Source organism: Equus quagga, chromosome 14 (assembly GCF_021613505.1).
Source record: "Equus quagga isolate Etosha38 chromosome 14, UCLA_HA_Equagga_1.0, whole genome shotgun sequence".
In the NCBI taxonomy this organism is placed as follows: domain Eukaryota; kingdom Metazoa; phylum Chordata; class Mammalia; order Perissodactyla; family Equidae; genus Equus; species Equus quagga.
In genome coordinates, this window is record NC_060280.1 from 32,277,315 (window position 1) to 32,295,032 (window position 17,718).

Consider the following 17,718-nt stretch of genomic DNA (forward strand, 5'->3'; position numbering starts at 1 on the left):
GCCGCACCGCTGAGTCGGGCTGCCTGGGTACAGGCTTGTGCAGAGCGGGGCGGGGAGGTTGGACTTGCAGTGGAAGCAGCATCCCTGCAGTCTGGGACTTGGCGGAGGGCGTCCCCACTCGGGGGTGGGCAGAGGACCCGCCCTGACCTAGCCTGGCCCAGTCTAGTCCTGCTGGGCCTGAGCGCCCCGCCCAGGAGCCGGCTCTGAGGCGGGGGCCACTGGGGTCCCAGAGGTAAGGGGGCTGGGGGCGTGTGTGCGGGTTGAGGGGAGGGAGTGTCTGCACCCTGGCGGTTCGAGAGCCCCGAAGGCACGCGTAGGGCTTTGAGAGCCTGGGGCTGAGAGGCGGGAGGTCTGGGTGCATCCTGGGCCTCGCTGTGTGACCTTGGGCGAGTAGCTGTCCCTCTCTGGGCCTCAGCCTCCTTCTTCATCAATTGTGTATCGAGGTGATCCCGTCTCTACCTCCCTCAGGGTTGACGGCACCCGCGCCCAGTACCATGAAGCTCGCCAGCCTTTCGTGGGGTCTGCAGCCCCAGCCTGGGCTGAGCGCAGGTGCACTGGTATAACTGGAGGGAGACGTGGCGCCAAGCTGGGGCACAAACTGGAGGGCCAAGAGGCCTCCACTGCTTAGAGTGGGCTTCTGCTCTCTCAGCATCCCCGCCGGGTACTCCCCCTACAAGAGCCCTTGCGAACGTGAGACCCCCTGGGTTAGCCTAGTGCCAGCCCTTCCAGAAAGCCTGGGGTGGGGGTGGGGACACGGCCATCAGAGATTTATGAGGGGAGGCCCCCCGGACGGGGATAGGTGAGTGTGGTGGGTTCCTGAGAAGGGAATAGATGCTCCCACCCGCTTCCCTTCTCTCCTTCCATTCCTCTTCAGTAAAATAGCAGTTGCTTTTAACCAGTAAAACCCTTTTTTCCTTTCTTTCCAGGAGACAGGTTGGTGGCCCAGAGGAGGGCCTCCCAGTAGTGGGGGGAGGGGCCCCTTCCCAGGGCTGCCTTGGGTAGAAGTTCAGTTAAAAAATACCCAGAGAGACGCTGCTGCCCACACCTGGGGTGCCAGGGAGGGAGGGCCCTTCCGGGTGTCGACAGGGACAGCCTGGTGCCCCCAAGGCAGCTCTGACGCCCAGGGGAATCAAAGGAAGACGACTGGGTGGGAGGGTCAGAGAGGAGAGGAAATGGCCTCCTCAACCCTTAGATGCTGAGCTGGGGCTTGGAGGGGCTGCTGTGCTCTGGGGTAGGGAGACGTTGAGTGAGACGTTCTTGAAGCCCCCTCCCCTGTCCCATGAGATTCTGCAAGCTCTTGACCTGATGGTTAACCAGGGACAGTGTTTTATTTTTTGTTTATTTTTCTTGTTTGAGTCATTTCTAGAAGGGCTAAAGCTTCACTCAGTCCCATCCACTGACCTCTGTAGGGGCTTTCTTGGCTGATGCTTAACAGTCTCAGGGATATGGATATGCAGGAGCAGACCTGAGCAGACGAGGGGCCAGTCACTGGCCCAGGGGTTAGGCCGGTGCTTTTCTGGTTATATCGTTGGTTTTATCTCATCTTGCTGTCACATGCCTCTTATCAGTCACTTGGCACTCCTTCACCTCTATGCCTGGTCCTGTGCTAGGCACTGGGCCCAGACAGGGGGATTGGACCTGCTTCCTACCAAAGGAGACCCCATCCTGCTGGGGGAGCTAGACAGAGAATCCAGCGACACTGCCAAGGGATGACAGAAGGGAAGAGAGGATCTTGGAAGCCAGAACTCAGAGGCTTGGGCTGCAGAGGGGACTAGGAAATGCTTCCCAGAGGAGGGGGCATGTGACCTGGGCATTGGAGGATGAGTCAGAATTTTCCAGGAGAGAAGACAGACAAGCACTTTCTCAGCAGAGAGAACATCACCAAAAAGTCCCACTGCCCAGATTCCTGTAGATCCATTACTGAACAGCATTTGTCAGGTTCATCCTCCACCCCTGCCCCGCATCAGCCAGGTGTCACAGAAAGGGCTTGAATGTCAGGCACAGGGGTTTGGACCTTATCCTGAAGCGGTTGAGGAGCTTGAGAGTTCTGAGCAGGGGCATGGCAGGGTGGGGTTTATCATCTACTGGGATTACTCTGACCATGTTTGGCGTGGGTCAGAGAGACAAGGGAGGGATGAGGAAGCTTGAGTTGGGGCCCAGGGCGGGGCAGGGCATTGTACACAAACACACGCGGTGCTTTGGGGATGATGGAGATGAGTCAGGCTGCACCATGCAGGAACAGAGACCTATCAATACACAGCAGAAATGTGGAGGGTCATTTGAGAGGGACAGATAAAGGGATCTGGGCCTTCCAGGGGAGGGGCCATGATGTTCCTGTGTGCTTACTTTGTGCTCAGAGCGGGCTGGGTGTTGCTGGGACTCTCCGGCTGGAATGCCAGCATGAGAGGTATAAGCCAAGGGCTTGTGGAGGAGCAGCAGCTTTGGCTGGGAAAGGCCAAGTGGTGGGCAAGTGGTCATCTCCTGTTTTGGGGTTCAGAGGCTCAGAGAGGTGAAGGAGCACCAACTTTGTTGCCGTGGCCACCGTTGGGGGTGCTGACTGGGCTAGATTCTGGGCTCTATTCTCCTGCAGGATACATGCCTCTATTGGCAGATGGATTAAGGAGGAGAATAGGAGATTGATTAGGAGGCTACTGCACTAGTCCAGGCAAGAAGCAAAGAGAGGAGCTGATCTTGGGTGGGGCTGGAGTTCAGCGGGAGAGAGTGGACATGCTGAGTTGGTGGTGAGGGCTAATGGATGAAATTTCTTGTAGAATTAGCTAGGTCAGGAGTGTATATCTCCCTGTCTCCTTCTCTGACAGTGTCTGTTTCGCTCCTTAGTGCCCGATGGCCCAAGAATAGACTTATGACTGCCCTAGCCCTTATCTTCTTTATACCTTGTCCCAACCCTATCCGTAGTTAGGCCAGAATGGTCCCCATTTTCCAGGTGAGAAGGCTGAGTAGCCCAGCAGAGACTCAGCCAAGGTCACCTGGTGATTCTGAAGTAGAGAACCTGGGTCTCCTGCTTTCAATGCAGGCTCCTCTGGGGGAGGATAGGGCTGCCATTTGCTGCTGCATTGGGCTTGGGGCAGCTGTTTCTTGGGTCAGAGCCAGCCCCGACAGGCCGTCTTCTTGTCCAGAGCCGAAAGGGGTAATCCAGCCTCCCCTGAGGAATGCTGGCGGTCTGCTCTTCCTCCCCAGGGAGGCGGAGGGCAGGTTCTGATCCCGCCCCACCAGGGCCCTGCCCCTCTCCCTCGCTGATCCTCGGCTTTTGCAGTCATGCCATAGGGATGGCAGGTCTTGTCCTGCCTCCCTTCCCTGGCCTGTGGGGGGGTCAGGTGAGGTCCAAGCCTCTATAAACCCCTTTTGCATGAATGTATCCAAGACATTATCGAGTGGGTTTGTTGGTGACCATGGTGACAGCTGACCTCAGACTGCCTGCGTGGGAGTCGGGGGCAGCAGGCAGGGCTTGCCTGGAGGGGCCAGGCCAAGGACTGCACAGAGGCTGCAGGGCTGGCCTCGGAGATCAGAGCCCTCATGGAATGGCTCCACTGACGGAGCTCCCGCTGCCGGCACAAACCACTCATGTGGCAGATGTCAGCTAGAACAACAGGAGGTTGCCAACATCTGATCCATCACTCGTGGTTCAACCTGATATCATTTATCCCCATTTTACAGAAAAGAGTCTCATGATGTGATTTGCTCAAGGTCACATGATGAGTTGCAGAACAAGGATAAGATTTGCTCAAGGTCACACTCGAGTGCAGGAGTCCTCATTCCTAGTCTGGTTTTCTTTTCATTTCTAGAGGCTTCCCTCGCCTCGGAACTCCATTTCTGCCTGCCCCCTGTCCTCTTCCTCCACACATGAATGTCAACCGCTCATCGATTAGGGTTTCTCCTTGGCTGCCCGAATACCAGAATTTCTTGGCATCCTGGGTTGAAAGCATTTTAAATCCACTAGTCTGGAGGGCAGGGGTAGGCGTTGGGGTGATGGTCTGCAAGGGAGGTTGGTCACAGCCACTGCCTTGTCACATGCACTGCCTAGGAAAGAGAGGACCCGGGCTAGAGGGAGAACAGTTTTTAAAGACACTTTTAAAGGCCTTTTGAAGTTGCGCCTTGTGTTGGCATGCTTTACCAACATGTCTGCCTCCCCCGCCAGACTGGAAGCTCTTAAGGGCAAGGACTTTGCTTCTAAAGCTAAGGGGACTGATGTTTTCTGAGCAATTCCGTGTGCCCCACGTCATGCTGAAGACTCTAGTTGTCTTCACAACAACCCTGCAGGGTGGAAACAGAGGCTCAGAGAGTGTGAGTAACCCGGATGGGCAGCAGATGCATCCCAGATGAATCTCATTCAGAGTGAAAAAAACAGAGGCTAAGGCACTGATCAGGAGGTTTGGAGTGGGCCCTGGGTGTATGAACTTGCCCCGAGTGCCCCGGTGATTCTGAGGCAGCCCGGCCAGCCTTTGGAAACTACTGGTCTGTCCCCTGGCTACCCCCACAGTCATCTCTTCAGAGGCACTCAGTCTGCAGTGACTGGCATGGGAGAAGCCAGCCACTGAGAAATGAGCCCCAATCCCTGCCCTGAGGAGCTCACAGCCTGGTGAGAGGAGAGAGGCTTATACAAATGGGCCCATTGCATTGGCAGCACAGGCAGTAATGGCGGTTTGGTCTTGGCCAAGAGCTAGAATGGAGAAGGGAACGTCCATAGAGCCTGGCACATAGTTCGGGTCCCACAATATCTGTAGTTATGAATAAAAGTTTCTGGCCCCCCGTCTAGGAAATGTCTAGCTGTCTTCACACCAAGTCCAGATCTCAAGAATAGAGTCGTTTTTACTGAGCCAACCAGTTAAACACCTACTGTATGCTGAGCCTTATATGGGGTCCTCGCTAGAGTGGGATTGTACAAAGAAATGGCCCTGGCTTCTAGGAGCTGAAAGTTGGATATTGAGAGCCAGCTGTGCCTCTGTGAACCAGCATGAGAATCAGGAGTCAAAGGGGGTCAGCCTGGGACGAAGGCTTCCAGGAAACAGCCCACAGGGAGGGGAAGGGCAGAGGGAGGGTTATTGTGGCTCAGAGGAATAAGGTAGCAGTAATTCACACTGTATTCTGCATTTGCTCACTCAGCAAATGCCTGCTGTGTGCCAGGCACTGGGCTAGGTGCTGGGGATACCATGGTGAACAAAACCTGACATGGGTGGCTGGCCCAGTGGCATAGTGGTTAAGTTCAGCACGCTCTGCTTCAACAGCCCAGGGTTCGTGGGTTTGGATCCTGGGAGTGGACCTACGTACTGCTCATCAAGCCATGCTGTGGTGGCATCCCACAAGCAAATAGAGGAAGATTGGCGACAGATGTTAGCTCAGGGCCAATCTTCCTCACCGAAAACAAAACAAAAAACCCAACATGGCTCCTGCCCTCAGGAACCTGTATAGTATCGTGGAGGAGGCTGACCCCAATCACGAAATCGTAAGTGCTGTAAAGGAGGACAGGATGCTCTGAGACTGTTAACAGGGGTGTTTGACACAGACAGGGAGGCTGGGCAAGGCTTCCTTGAGGAAGTGAGTTTGAGCTGAAGTCTGCAGGGTGTGCCTAGCGGGGAGGAGGGAAGAGCACATGCAAAGGGCCTAGTGGCAGGGAGAACATAGTGAGCCAAGAGTGAGGGGCTAGGGTGGGCTGAGGCTGGGGAAGCAGGCAGGGCCCTGGATGTGCAAGGCCAGAGCACAGAGACAAGATGCTCTGCTTCAGTGGAGGGGAGCTGGATCCATATGACCCAGGCACCATGTCAGCTGTAACAGAGGAAGAGGCCACAGGTGGCTGTAGGAATAGAGGGTGAGGCATGTTCTCATTGAGGACAGGGTGTTTGAGTTGGGCTTTGAAGAAAAAAGGGAGTTTGCCTGTCGTATGAGTGTGTGATGGTGGAGGTCTTGGGAGATAGGATGTTTCGGGCAAAAGGCACAGGATACACGAAGAGGTGGAGTCTTGGAAAGGTGTAGGTCATCTGAGAAAGAGCAAGAAGTTGGTCGGGGGCAGAATAAAGTGTGCGAGGGATGTCAGGACGCCCTGTTGGCCTTCCCTGGAGGCCCTAAGCCCTCCCTCCCTGGAGGTGTGGTGGTGTGCGGTGTTCTCCATCTCATCTCTGCCATAGGACATGATTAGGCCAGGACTCTGGACAGCAGCTTCTAGATCCAGCTCCTACCTGCCCCAAGACTGGATGAGTCACCAGGGAGGCCTGGGGAGAGAAGGGCAAAGGGGTGGGAGGAAGGCTCAGATGCTGCCTCTGTGCCATTAAAGGCGCTCATCAGCAATAACTGCAACTCACTGGGACGACTTATATACCAGGCCTTGTGCTTTGCTTCATCACGGTGCCTCCCAGTGAGGTAGGTACGCTTGCCCCATTTCACTGATGAGAAAACGGAGGCCCGGAAAGGTTGTGTTGCTCGCCCCCAGCCTCAGCACGCAGGGGACCACAGGCGCATCTGGGCTTGGGCGGAGTGTGACCCTGCTCCCTGTTTCCGCAGCGCGGCCGCCATGGACAAGATCCTGGAGGCGGTGGTGACGTCGTCGTACCCGGCGAGCGTGAAGCAGGGGCTGGTGCGGCGCGTGCTGGAGGCGGCGCGGCAGCCGCTGGAGCGGGAGCAGTGCCTGGCGCTGCTGGCGCTGGGCGCGCGCCTCTACGTGACCGGCGCCGACGAGCTGCCGCGCCGCGTGGGCTGCCAGCTGCTGCACGTGGCGGGCCGCCACCACCCCGACGTCTTCGCCGAGTTCTTCAGCGCGCGCCGCGTGCTGCGCCTGCTGCAGGGGGGCGCCGGCCCGCCGGGCGTGCGCGCCCTCGCCTGTGTGCAGCTCGGCCTGCAGCTCATGCCCGAGGGGCCCGCGGCCGACGAGGTGCTGGCGGTTCTGCGGCGCGAGCTGTTGCGCACCGTGTGCGAACGCCCGGGGCCCGCGGCCTGCGCGCAGGTGGCGCGGCTGCTGGCGCGGCACCCGCGCTGCGTCCCCGAAGGCCCGCACCGCCTGCTCTTCTGCCAGCAGCTGGTGCGGTGCCTCGGCCGCTTCCGCTGCCCGGCTGAGGGCGAAGAGGGCGCCGTGGAGTTCCTGGAGCAGGCCCAGCAGGTGAGCGGGCTCTTGGCGCAGCTGTGGCGTGCGCAGCCCGCCGCCATCCTGCCCTGCCTCAAGGAGCTCTTCGCGGTCATCTCCTGCACAGGTGCGTGTGCGCGTGCGCGCCGGGGGGCCTGCATGTGCGCCTGGGCAGATGCTTCTGCTTGGCGTGCTCGTGTAGTGATGTGGCGTGTGTGTGCAAGGGGCTAATGCACAGGTGGGGAGTGCGATGTTCCTTCATTTAGTTAGCAGGTCTACCCTCAGCTCCTACTGTGGGTCCTATCCTGTGGTGGGTGCTGGGCACACAGGGAGGAGCAGACCCGGGTCAGTCTGGCCAGAAGGAGGACCAGGGGGGCTGAGCGAGACAACAGGAAGGGGAGGTCATCATGCCCTTTGGATCAGGTGGGTTTCATAGAAGTGGTGACTTTTGAGTCAGCTCTTGGGAGCTGGGCAGCGCCGGGAAGCCTGCAAGGTGCTCTGGGCAGGCAGAGACCAACGTCTGGAGACGCGATGGAGCCTGTACATGTCAACTCTGAAATGTAAAATCGTGGCCCTCCATTGACATCTGTGGAACTTGAACTATAATGCAAATGACTGAGATAAGATCTGTGCTTTCCCTGATCACAGAGCCGTTCAAGGGAAAGGAAGGGAATACATCTGGCAGGAGGAGGAACCAAGGCCTGCTGTGTAAGGAGGTGGATCCTTAATACAGTTGGACAATAAGTTTTGATAACTAAATGTTCTTTCTCACCTCTAGGCCTTTGTCTGTGTGGTTCCACCGGGAATGTCCTCCCTCCCCCCAAGTTACATAGCCCTCCTACCTGTTCTTGCCAGCTCCACTGTTACCCCTTCTAAAGGCCTTGCGCGTACACGCACAGTTGGGGGTGAGTGCTTTTCTCTGTGCCTAGCACAGGACTAGACCCAAAGCAGTGCCAGTGAAGGTTTGTTGAGTGAACGAGCTAAGATGGGATCAGGCAGTGATGCTGTTGAAGGCAAGGACTGGCTCCGACATTCTTTTGGCAGAGGCCCAGCCTAGTTCCTTGGCAGCATGAGGGCATGGGATGATGGGGGAGGTGAGGGGCCCACCTGCCCTGCTAAGCTTAGCCCAGCCTCCTGTTCCAGAGGAGGAGCCTCCATCCAGCGCCCTGGCCAGTGTGGTCCAGCACCTGCCATTGGAACTTATGGATGGCGTCGTTCGGAACCTCAGCAATGATGACAGTGTGTCGGACTCCCAGATGCTGACTGCCATCAGCAGGTGGGCTGAGGGCCTGGTGGTAGTCAGGTCTTTCTCCGTCCCAGATGCCCCTCCCACTCGGTAGGGTCTCTGGGCTAAATTTAGTGTCAGAGGGCCCACGCTTGTTCATTCATCCACTCTTTCTTGGGCCCTGCTCTGCCTGGCCCAGGGCTGGTTGTGGGACACAGAGTGATGACTATATTTGTGTCTTGCCCTAGTGATATCTCAGGCTGGGTACCAGCTGTGTGACCCTGGACAAGTCAGTGAAGTCTCTGAGCCTCAGTTTCCCGCTCCGTACCAGCAGAGGTGGTATAAGAAGTTGTCAGGCTTTTGTGGGATCACATTAGAAGGTGAAAGTACTTTATGAAGTGCTTTCTGAGTTTGGCAAGTATGATAGATGGAGTTTGGGTGCTTTTCGGCTCACAGAGCTCTTGCGCATCCCTCCCCTCACTGAACGTCATTGCACCTGTGATCTAGCCACAGCCGTCCGTCCAGAGATCCCAGAATAGGCCGCCTACCCTCCTGCCTGCAGGCCTTGGGCTCTGCAGAACCCATCCACTGGGCATGCCTCCCCCGCCATTCTTTCCACCCGCCATTCTTTCCACCCATATACAGATCCACTGCCTCCATGGGGCCTTCCTGGATTCCTTGTCCTTAGCGGGTGAGAGTGTGGGCTCTGGAGGTGAGCCGCCTGAGTTCAAATCCTGGCTCTCCCGCTTCTTGCCTGTGTGACTTTGGGCAAGTTGCTCAATGTCTCTGTGGCTCAGCTTCCTCATCTATAAAATGTAGTATAACCGAACCCGTCTTACAGGGGTTTTGCGAGGATTAAATTAGGTCAGCTGAGATAATATGTTTAAAGTACTTAAAACAGTGCCACGGTAGTTATTATAATTACTATTAACTTGCTGTCTCATTGTTCTACTTCTTTATAGTATAGTCTATGGAGTATAAAAATAATGATAATAGTGACGTTTTCCTGAGTACCTACTGTGTGGCAGCTTCATGCTCAGTGTGCATTACAGGCATTATGTTATGGGGTCAGATGGGTTCCTACTAAGGCAGATAGAGCTGTGCCTGGTGCAGAATGAATATTATGTAAGCGTTAACTATTGTTATCTCTTTTAATCCGAACAACAACCCTGTGAGGTAGGTATTGTCCCCATTTTCCAAAGGAAGAAACTGAGGCTAGAGAGAGTGACTTGTTCCAGGTCCCAAGCAAGGGCTTGCTGGAGCCAGAGCTTCTGGCCTGGGGGCAGTGCTCCTCCTACTCTTGGGCCCCACGGTCCAGGCAGAGGTAGCTGAAAGCTCCGTTCTGCCCCTGCAGCCCAGTGTGTGTGAGGGTGAGGCTTGGGGTGCTGAGACGGCCTGGCTTCCCTCCTGCTGGGCTGGGAGCCCCGGTCTCTGCCAGGTGCCTGTGCTGGGCGCATTTGCAGTTCCCAGAGGTATCTTGTTCATCCCATGGACCCCAGGGCTGCCCTGTGCAAGTGTGAGTCAGTGTGGGGTCTCAGGATATTGTAGCCCTGAGCTGGTCCCCCAGCTGCCCCCACCCAGGAATTTGAGCCTCCTGGTCCTTGTGTCACCATCACTGCCCTCACCAGGATGATCGACTGGGTGTCCTGGCCCCTGGGGAAGAACATTGACAAGTGGATCATTGCACTGCTGAAGGGCCTGGCCGCTGTTAAGAAGTTCAGCATCTTGATCGAGGTTTCACTCGCCAAAATTGAGAAGGTTGGTGGGTCCCTGTCCTAGCCCCGGCTTATGGCCTTTCCCGTTAGTCTCTTGCCAGGGGCAGTGCGGGGCTGGGAGGCAGAGGATCGGGGCTCCACCCAAGCTCACTGTGACCTGGGACAACTCACTGCCCCTCTCTGGGCCTCAAGTTGCCCCCATTCATTGCTCTGACTGCTCATTCAAGAATGTGTATCTGTCACTTTTGGACTGTCCGTCCATCCATCCATCCATCAGATATGTAACTATCTTACTGTCCGTTTCACCATCTTTCTATCCACCCAGGTCTGGGAGCCCCTCTGTGTTCTTGCTCCTGCGTGGCCCTGCTGTTTCACCTCCGGTGTCTCTGACCCCCTCTCAAGCCTTTGGCTGCACTTGGCTTTGGGCAGCCCAGGCCTAGGAGACTCTTGACCAGAGACTTTCTTCCAGGTTTTCTCCAAGCTTCTGTACCCCATTGTCCGGGGAGCCGCCTTGTCTGTCCTCAAGTACATGCTCCTGACCTTCCAGCACTCCCATGAGGCCTTCCACCTGGTAAGGGCCCTGCCTCCCCCACTGGTCTGGCTGGAGGCCAGGCATGCTGTCTTTGTGGGGGTGGGGGTAAGAGGTTGGGGCTTTGAAGATCTCAAAGTCCTGGACGTTAGGACTGGAGGAGACTTGAGATCCCATTTTGTGGATAGGAAACTGAGGCCCGAGAATTTGTATGGCCTCCCCATGGGCCCACAGTAGAGTGACGGGCCTGGAATGAGGACAGTCAATGTTCCTTGGGTGCGAGCTTTGTTCCAAGCACAGTGCTAAAGACAGTACATACGTGCATTCATTTAACTCTCAGAATAGCCCCAAGAGGGAGGTGTATCCCTTTCCCCATTTTTCTGGTGAGGAAACTGCAGTTTAGGGAGGTTAAGTCATTTGTTCCCAACACACAGCTCGTGAGTGTTACAGGGAAGCTTCTAGCCAAGTTGGTCTGACCCTGACCCAGTGTCCTTCCTGTACCCTGCTGTCCACCAGCGCCCAGGTGGCCTGGCGTCCAGCTCAGGGCTTGTTCTGCTGTCTTGGGGACCCTCCCTTGGGAAGGACAGCCTGCAGCCCTGAGGGGCAGCCCTCTTCCTGCCTGCCTTCCTCAGACCTGCAGATCGGCCCTAGATTCTGATGGCCCCTGGTCAGGGCAGAAACTTCGTGCTTCCCGATTTTCTGCGGTGGGTAAAGCACAGAAGCAGGGTTTGGGGTACTCGGGGTTGAGTCTCAGCTCTGCCATTTGCCAGGTCTGGTGGCCTTGGGCCAGGCACTTACCTTTCAGAGCCTGGAACAGGGGTAAACCCCTAGGAGGGTGGAAGGGGGTTAGATGAGGTGGTATTTGTCAAGAGCCTACCACCTGCTAGGGGCTTGGCAGATAATTCTTTCCATCCTTCTCCTGGGCTCCCCCGCTCCCAGTTCCTGTGGCTTGACTCTGTCCATCCCTGGAACATTATGGTATAGCTCCCCTACGGGTTTGAAGGTAGCAAGGAGGAAAGAAACAGGCTTTGATTCAGACAGTCCTGGGTCAGACACCAGCTTCGCCCATAACCCATGGTGAAACCCTTGGCAAATTATAGAGCCTTTCTAACTTCAGTTTCTTCATCTATAAAATGGGGATAATAATCACCACATAAAGTCATTGTGAGGGTGAAGTACTTGACACTTAAATTTTGGTGAAAGAATGATGGTGTCTGCCACTAGAGATGGCCACTTGTGCTCTATCAGGGCTGCCCCCCAGCTGGCCACATCATGGCCCCAGCATCACTCCTTGGCAGGCAGAGCAGCCCTGGTCACTCACACCTTCAGGCTCTTCGGGCAGGTCAGTTGCTGAGGCCTAATGGCTGGGGCTCGAGCTCAGGCCTTCCTTCAACGGTGAGGAGATATTTATCCCATTTAACAGATGAGACTTAGGCAGCATATCCAAGGTTGTCTATCTTGTAAAAGGGGTCACCTGCCTGCAGAGCTCAGAGCCCCATGTGGGTAAGGGGGACAGTGGTCAGGTGGGCACACCTCCCTGCCTCAAGGAGCTCTGGGTGTTTTCCGTGCTGATGCCATCCCGTGTCTCGGGTGGGTAAACCAGTGCTGAGCCTAACGCTGCTCTTCTCTCTCAGCTCCTCTCTCACATCCCTCCCATGGTGGCCTCCCTGGTCAAGGAGGACTCCAACTCGGGGACCAGCTGCCTCGAGCAGTTGGCAGAGCTGGTTCACTGCATGGTGTTCCGGTTCCCGGGCTTCCCAGACCTCTACGAGCCCGTCATGGAGGCCATCAAGGTGAGTGACCATCCCCCACTGCTCCCTTGTCCCACTCTGACAGGGGTGCCAGTTTGGGCCTTGCTCAAGGCCGTCCTACAGGTTAGTGGTAGCACCCTATCGTCTGGTCCTGGCTGTCTCCCATCACCTCCCGTGGCCCATCCTGTGCTCTGGCTGGGCCACCTGCCATTCCCCAGATTGGTCATGCTCTCTCGTGATTGCTCTGAGCCTTTGCATATGCTGTTCTCTCCAACTGTAAACCCTTCTCTTGTTCTGCTGAGATGGCTCCTACGTATCCTTTAAGGCTCTGCTCCCTCAGGGGTTACCTCCTAAGTGTTACCTCCCTCAGCAAGCCTTCCCTGATAACTCTCCCCCCCCCCCCCCACGCGCCTCCCCCCCAGGCTGAGCGAGGGGCTCTCTGGGCTCCCAGAGCCCCAGTGCATCCCTCTGTCACATGTTGTCACTGTCTGTGAGTCTGTCTCCCCGCAGGCTGAGCACTCCAGAGCCGGGATTGTTTCCAGTTGTTCACGTAACTTTACTGATGCCCTACTCTGTGCCAGCCTGGGCTGGGAACTGGGGCACGGGCATAAGGCAGACCAAGTCTCACCCACTGAGGAGCTTGCAGCCTACTGGGGTGACAGACTTGTATGCAAGAGTCTGATCTAAGCAGCTACTGAAACACCTGCGAGGGTGGCCCGAGAGCAGTGAGGAGCCAGAGGAGGGAGACATCTCCTCCAGTTGCGGGGGGTGCTCCAAGAGTGGGTTCTGAACTGGGCTTGCTGGGTTGCTAGGACAATAAGTGACACTTGTAGATCGGGCCACATTGATGGTGTTTTCCCACTTATTTCGTCTTCTAATGCTCACAAGAAACCCGTGAAGTGGGTACTGTTGTTATTTCAGTTTCATAGATAAGGCAAATGAGACTTGGAGAGGTTTGGTGACTTGTGAGAGACACAGCCAGGGCCTGGGTTGCCGAGCCCTTCCCCATTGCCTGATCCAGAGGGCAGGTCCGAGCACGGGTGGAACATGTCTCGGTAGGTGGTGGCCCTTTCAGAACCTCTGATCTGACTTCCATCTCTGTAGCACGGGATAAACCTGAAAAGTGTCCCACTGTAAAACACCTAGAAATGCTTGTTAAGATACAACAAACATCTTTTTAAGTATGTATCTGAGCTTGCAAGAAAGTAAGGGGGAATCCCTAGGGGCCAAAAAGGAAGAGAAACTGAATTCCAGAATGGTAAGTGAGAGATGATGCTGTCTTGCCCTGGGGTGGGGAGGGAGGGTGGGTGAGATGGCTAGCCTCAGTCACCAAGGGGCTTGAGCTGGTTGGGACATGAGGGGAGGCTTAGGGTCTGTCCACAGTAAGGAGTTAGCACTAAGAGTCCCACATAAGTTAGGACCCAAGAAAGGCTTTGCCGTTAGCAATAGAGTGATCTGGAAAGAATATACACATAGTCCCAAATAGACATCAAGGAAACTTCTCTGGCTTGGTCTGCACACTGAACTGGGGAAAAAAGAAATTTATAATGATTGGCCTGCTCTCACATGGGTTTAGGGGTTAAATTCTTATCGTCTTTGGGGTTGTGGGACCCCCTCAGCTCAGACACTAACATTAAAAGTAGTCATAAGCTGGTAATACCCAAGGATTGCCTAGTAGAAACAGAAATGAAAGTGCTTTCAAGCCACAAAGATAAAATTCTACTAAAGATGAGTTTATAATCCACAAATTGCAAAACACACAAGGGAACAATCCACCACGAGTGAGAGTTGGCAGGTACAACAAACGAAACCTCTGGCATTTGCTTGGATCTCCTCAGTTTTTCCAATTTAACGTGAGAGACTTTAATAGTCAGCGCTAACCTGTGGTAGAAGCAGCTGTTTGGCTAGATCGTGAGCTCCCCGTCCCTGAGGTGGGTGAGCAGAGGAGATGGGACTTCCACTTGTTGGAGGTGACTGTCACTGTTTCCTGCTAGACAGTGAGCTTCTGGTGGTCAGGGACCATGTCATTTTGATCTCTGGGCCCAGTCAATGTCTGTGAGTGAGTGAAAGTGACCGTAGTGTGAAGAATGCTCTCTGGGAAGTGTGAATAAAGAGGAGGGAACGTGGCCCTGCCCCGAGCTCTGAGGGAAGCCCATGCTGAATGACCCAGGCTTTGCACACCAGGGGCTATGGTCTGATCGAGGGGACAAGGCGAGTCTGCAAACACCTGTGCCACGAGGTGCAGGGAGTTAGGCTTCGTAAGACTGTCAGACAGGTGGACCTTGAGGGATGGGGACTGGCAGGAGGAGGCCACTCCAGACAAGTTAGAGGGAAAGGCTTGGGGGGTAGGAACATGCACGTCCAGTTTGGCGGTACTGTTCGGTGGAGTGGAGGGCAAATTGGAAAGGTCAGCACAGCAGAGGGCCTTGAAAACCAGGCTCAGTGACTCTCCTGAGTCCAGCAGATCTGGGCTTCTCAAACGTTCCCACAGAAGTACTTGACCTTAGAGGAGGGGACTTACCCCCAAGCAGCCCGACACAAGCTCAGTTTCTCTAAAATCTCATTTTATCTCAAAGATTCAAGTCTGTACTTCCCAATTACAAACGTTTGTTTTAATATCTTTTTCTTCCTTGACTGTGAGAGCCTGTAGCTCCAGGAAGAGATGCTCCTTTCCTCCTGTGGCTTTGCATACCCCTTGGGACAAGCCAGTTTGAGAGACAAGGCAGCAAATTATCAGTAGGGTTTTGTTGTTGATAAAATTCTTTCACGTGTGTTCTGTGAGTACATCCTTTGTATACAGGCTCCTTTATAAGTAAATTCTGGAACATTCTCTCATTTAGGCAGTTGTATCAGGTTACAATAGTTTCCCTGGGAATTGTGGCCCTTGCTAAGGGAGCCATTGTATGTAAATTTCCAGTGACGTCAGGAGCTTGAGCGTTATTTGGAAATTTTGTTTTATTTTCCTGAGAATACAAAATTACCTTCTTTGGGAAAAATGGCACGTAAATGTTTTTTTTCTACTGTGGATATTTTTGCATCTTCTCTGGGTGCCTGTGTGCGTAAGTGGGGTTGTGTCTGCCTTTTTGTCCCTATTTGTTCACATTGTATGTGGGGTGGGGATTGGATGGGGGAAAATAGAAAGGAAAAAGCAGGGACGAAGAGAGTAGATACTGAGCCTCTGGCAGCTCCTGTGTTTTTTATCATCTGTGAGAGGTGACTGACTAATCTGATAAATCATCTGATAAGTGATCCTGGGAAATGAGTGAGCAGAAGTGTTAACCACTGCTGGAGCCAGACCTTCTGCAGTGGCCAGAGGATGTGCACTGGGGAGATAAGAGTTTCTGGTGCTAAACTGGTTCGAAGCTCTGGAGCCTTGGACAAATCTCGGGACTGTGTCATGATCTGGAAATAAGAACTCGGCTGGAGGAACCGTTATGAATGTCACTTAAACCTACTAAGTAACTGCATTATGCTTAGATGTTTTTCTTTAAAATATGTCATTATTATAATCAGTGCTTGGTAATATTCTTTTAGGTGCAGCTGGTTAATGTGAAAAAGGGTAAGGAGTGGGAAAGCATGCTAATCCCCCAGCCTGTGACCAAGGACCCATACCTCAGACCCCGGGATCCTCCCACCGTCCTGTCTCTAGGACCAAGTTCCAGAGGGGTGACTAATCCAAAAAGGCTGACTTTGCAAACCTAAGAGTAGAAGGTGAAGCGAGAGCATCTTTGTGCGTAAGCACCGTGAAAGTAGAGGGTCAAACTGATCTAAGATAAGAGTATTCTCACTTGACAGATGGGGAAACTGAGGCCCAGGAACGTTAACTGATTGAGTCAGAGCGACTCATTGACCACGGCTGGACATCTAGTGAGGACACGAGTCAGGACTAGGATTGAGATCTTGACACTGCTGGTTCTGGCTGGAGGGCTGGTGTTCTCGTTGCTTAGAGTCTGTCACACCCTGGGCTCTTCCAAGGACATACAGATTCTTTGCTTACTGCCTGTATGACCCTGGAAAATTCATTTATCTGTCTGAGTCTTAGTTTCTTCATCTATAAAATAGGGATTTTACCATCTTCTTAAGACGGTTGTGGCATGAAAGATCATGTAGAAGGACCACATGTCAAAATGAGAACCAAGAATAAATTTAGAAGCGGGGGGCTGTTCACACATCTCTAGAACATTTGTGGGGCAGTCTGCCAGGGCAGGTGTGGGGTAGGTTGTAGTCCAAGAAGGCTTCACAGAGGAGGTGATATTTTTTAGAGCTGACCCGGGTCCCCACCATCCTGCTGGCTTGTTCCCTCCTCAGGACCTCCATGTTCCCAATGAGGACCGCATCAAGCAGCTGCTGGGGCAGGATGCCTGGACCTCTCAGAAGAGTGAGCTGGCTGGCTTCTACCCCCGGCTCATGGCCAAGTCCGACACGGGCAAGATTGGTTTAATCAATCTGGGCAACACGTGCTACGTGAACAGCATCCTTCAGGCCTTGTTCATGGCTTCCGAGTAGGTGCTGCTTGTGAATTCCATGTCTGCTCCTCCTTCTCTCCTTTGGGCTCCCTGGTGTGTGGGGGTTGGGATGGGGGTTGGAGAGGGTGGGTCTTCTTTGCATTGTTGGCATAATTCCTTGAGGTCAGTGGGTGCATGAAGGACAGATGAGAGCCCCAGAGGGCTCCAGGCCATTGCCAGGCAATAGGTCAAGACTGGATGGGAACTCGACATGGGGCTGGGCTGCAGTGGGAAGTGGGTCTGCTCTGGGTTGGTTGACATCACTGACTGTCCTCCTAGAGTCTATGGCAGTGGGTTGTGTCTTCTAGAGTAGAACTCCTACTCACCATGGTATTTACTAAAACAAAATCTTTGTTGTCGATGGCTACCTGTCCAACTTATGGCTTGCTTAAAAATCACTCAAGGTTTCAGCCACAGAAGTAGACATCTTTTAAAAAAATTTTCTATTTTTGTGGGTGTTGAAATGCATGTAACATAAAATTTACGTTCTTAACCATTTTTAAGTGTACAGTTCAGTGTATTAAATACATTCACATTGTTGTATAGCCATCACCACCATCCATTCTCATAACCCTTTTCATCTTGTAAATCTGAAACTCTATATTTACTAAATAATAATTTCCCATGTTCTCATTGTCCGCTCCCCTCAGCTTCTGGCAACCACCATTATACTTTCTGTCTCTAAGGTTTTTGTCTCTACTCTAAGTGCCTCGTATAAGTGAATCATATAGTATCTGTCTTTTTATGATTAGCTTATGTTCACTTAGCAAATGTCCTCAGGGTTCATCCATGTTGTAGCATATTGCAGAATTTCCTTCCTTTTTAAGGCTGAATAATATTCCACCGTATGTATATACAACATTTTGGTAATCTGTTCATTGGTTGATGGACGCATGGGTTATTTCCATGTTTTAGCTGTTGTGA

At 53.7% G+C, this 17,718-nt stretch overlaps 1 protein-coding gene across 1 annotated transcript in view; it reads left to right on the forward strand.

Moving 5' to 3' along the window:
* Positions 1-79: 79 nt before the first annotated feature.
* Positions 80-17,718, forward strand: part of USP35 (ubiquitin specific peptidase 35) — a 39,369-nt gene continuing 21,730 nt past the window's right edge. The window contains exons 1-7 of the mRNA XM_046684845.1: positions 80-232; positions 6,514-7,196; positions 8,213-8,345; positions 9,923-10,052; positions 10,479-10,580; positions 12,173-12,331; positions 16,598-16,791. Of these exons, the coding sequence (XP_046540801.1) occupies positions 6,524-7,196; positions 8,213-8,345; positions 9,923-10,052; positions 10,479-10,580; positions 12,173-12,331; positions 16,598-16,791 (1,391 nt within the window). The 5' untranslated portion in view covers positions 80-232; positions 6,514-6,523. The remainder of the gene's footprint in view (positions 233-6,513; positions 7,197-8,212; positions 8,346-9,922; positions 10,053-10,478; positions 10,581-12,172; positions 12,332-16,597; positions 16,792-17,718) is intronic.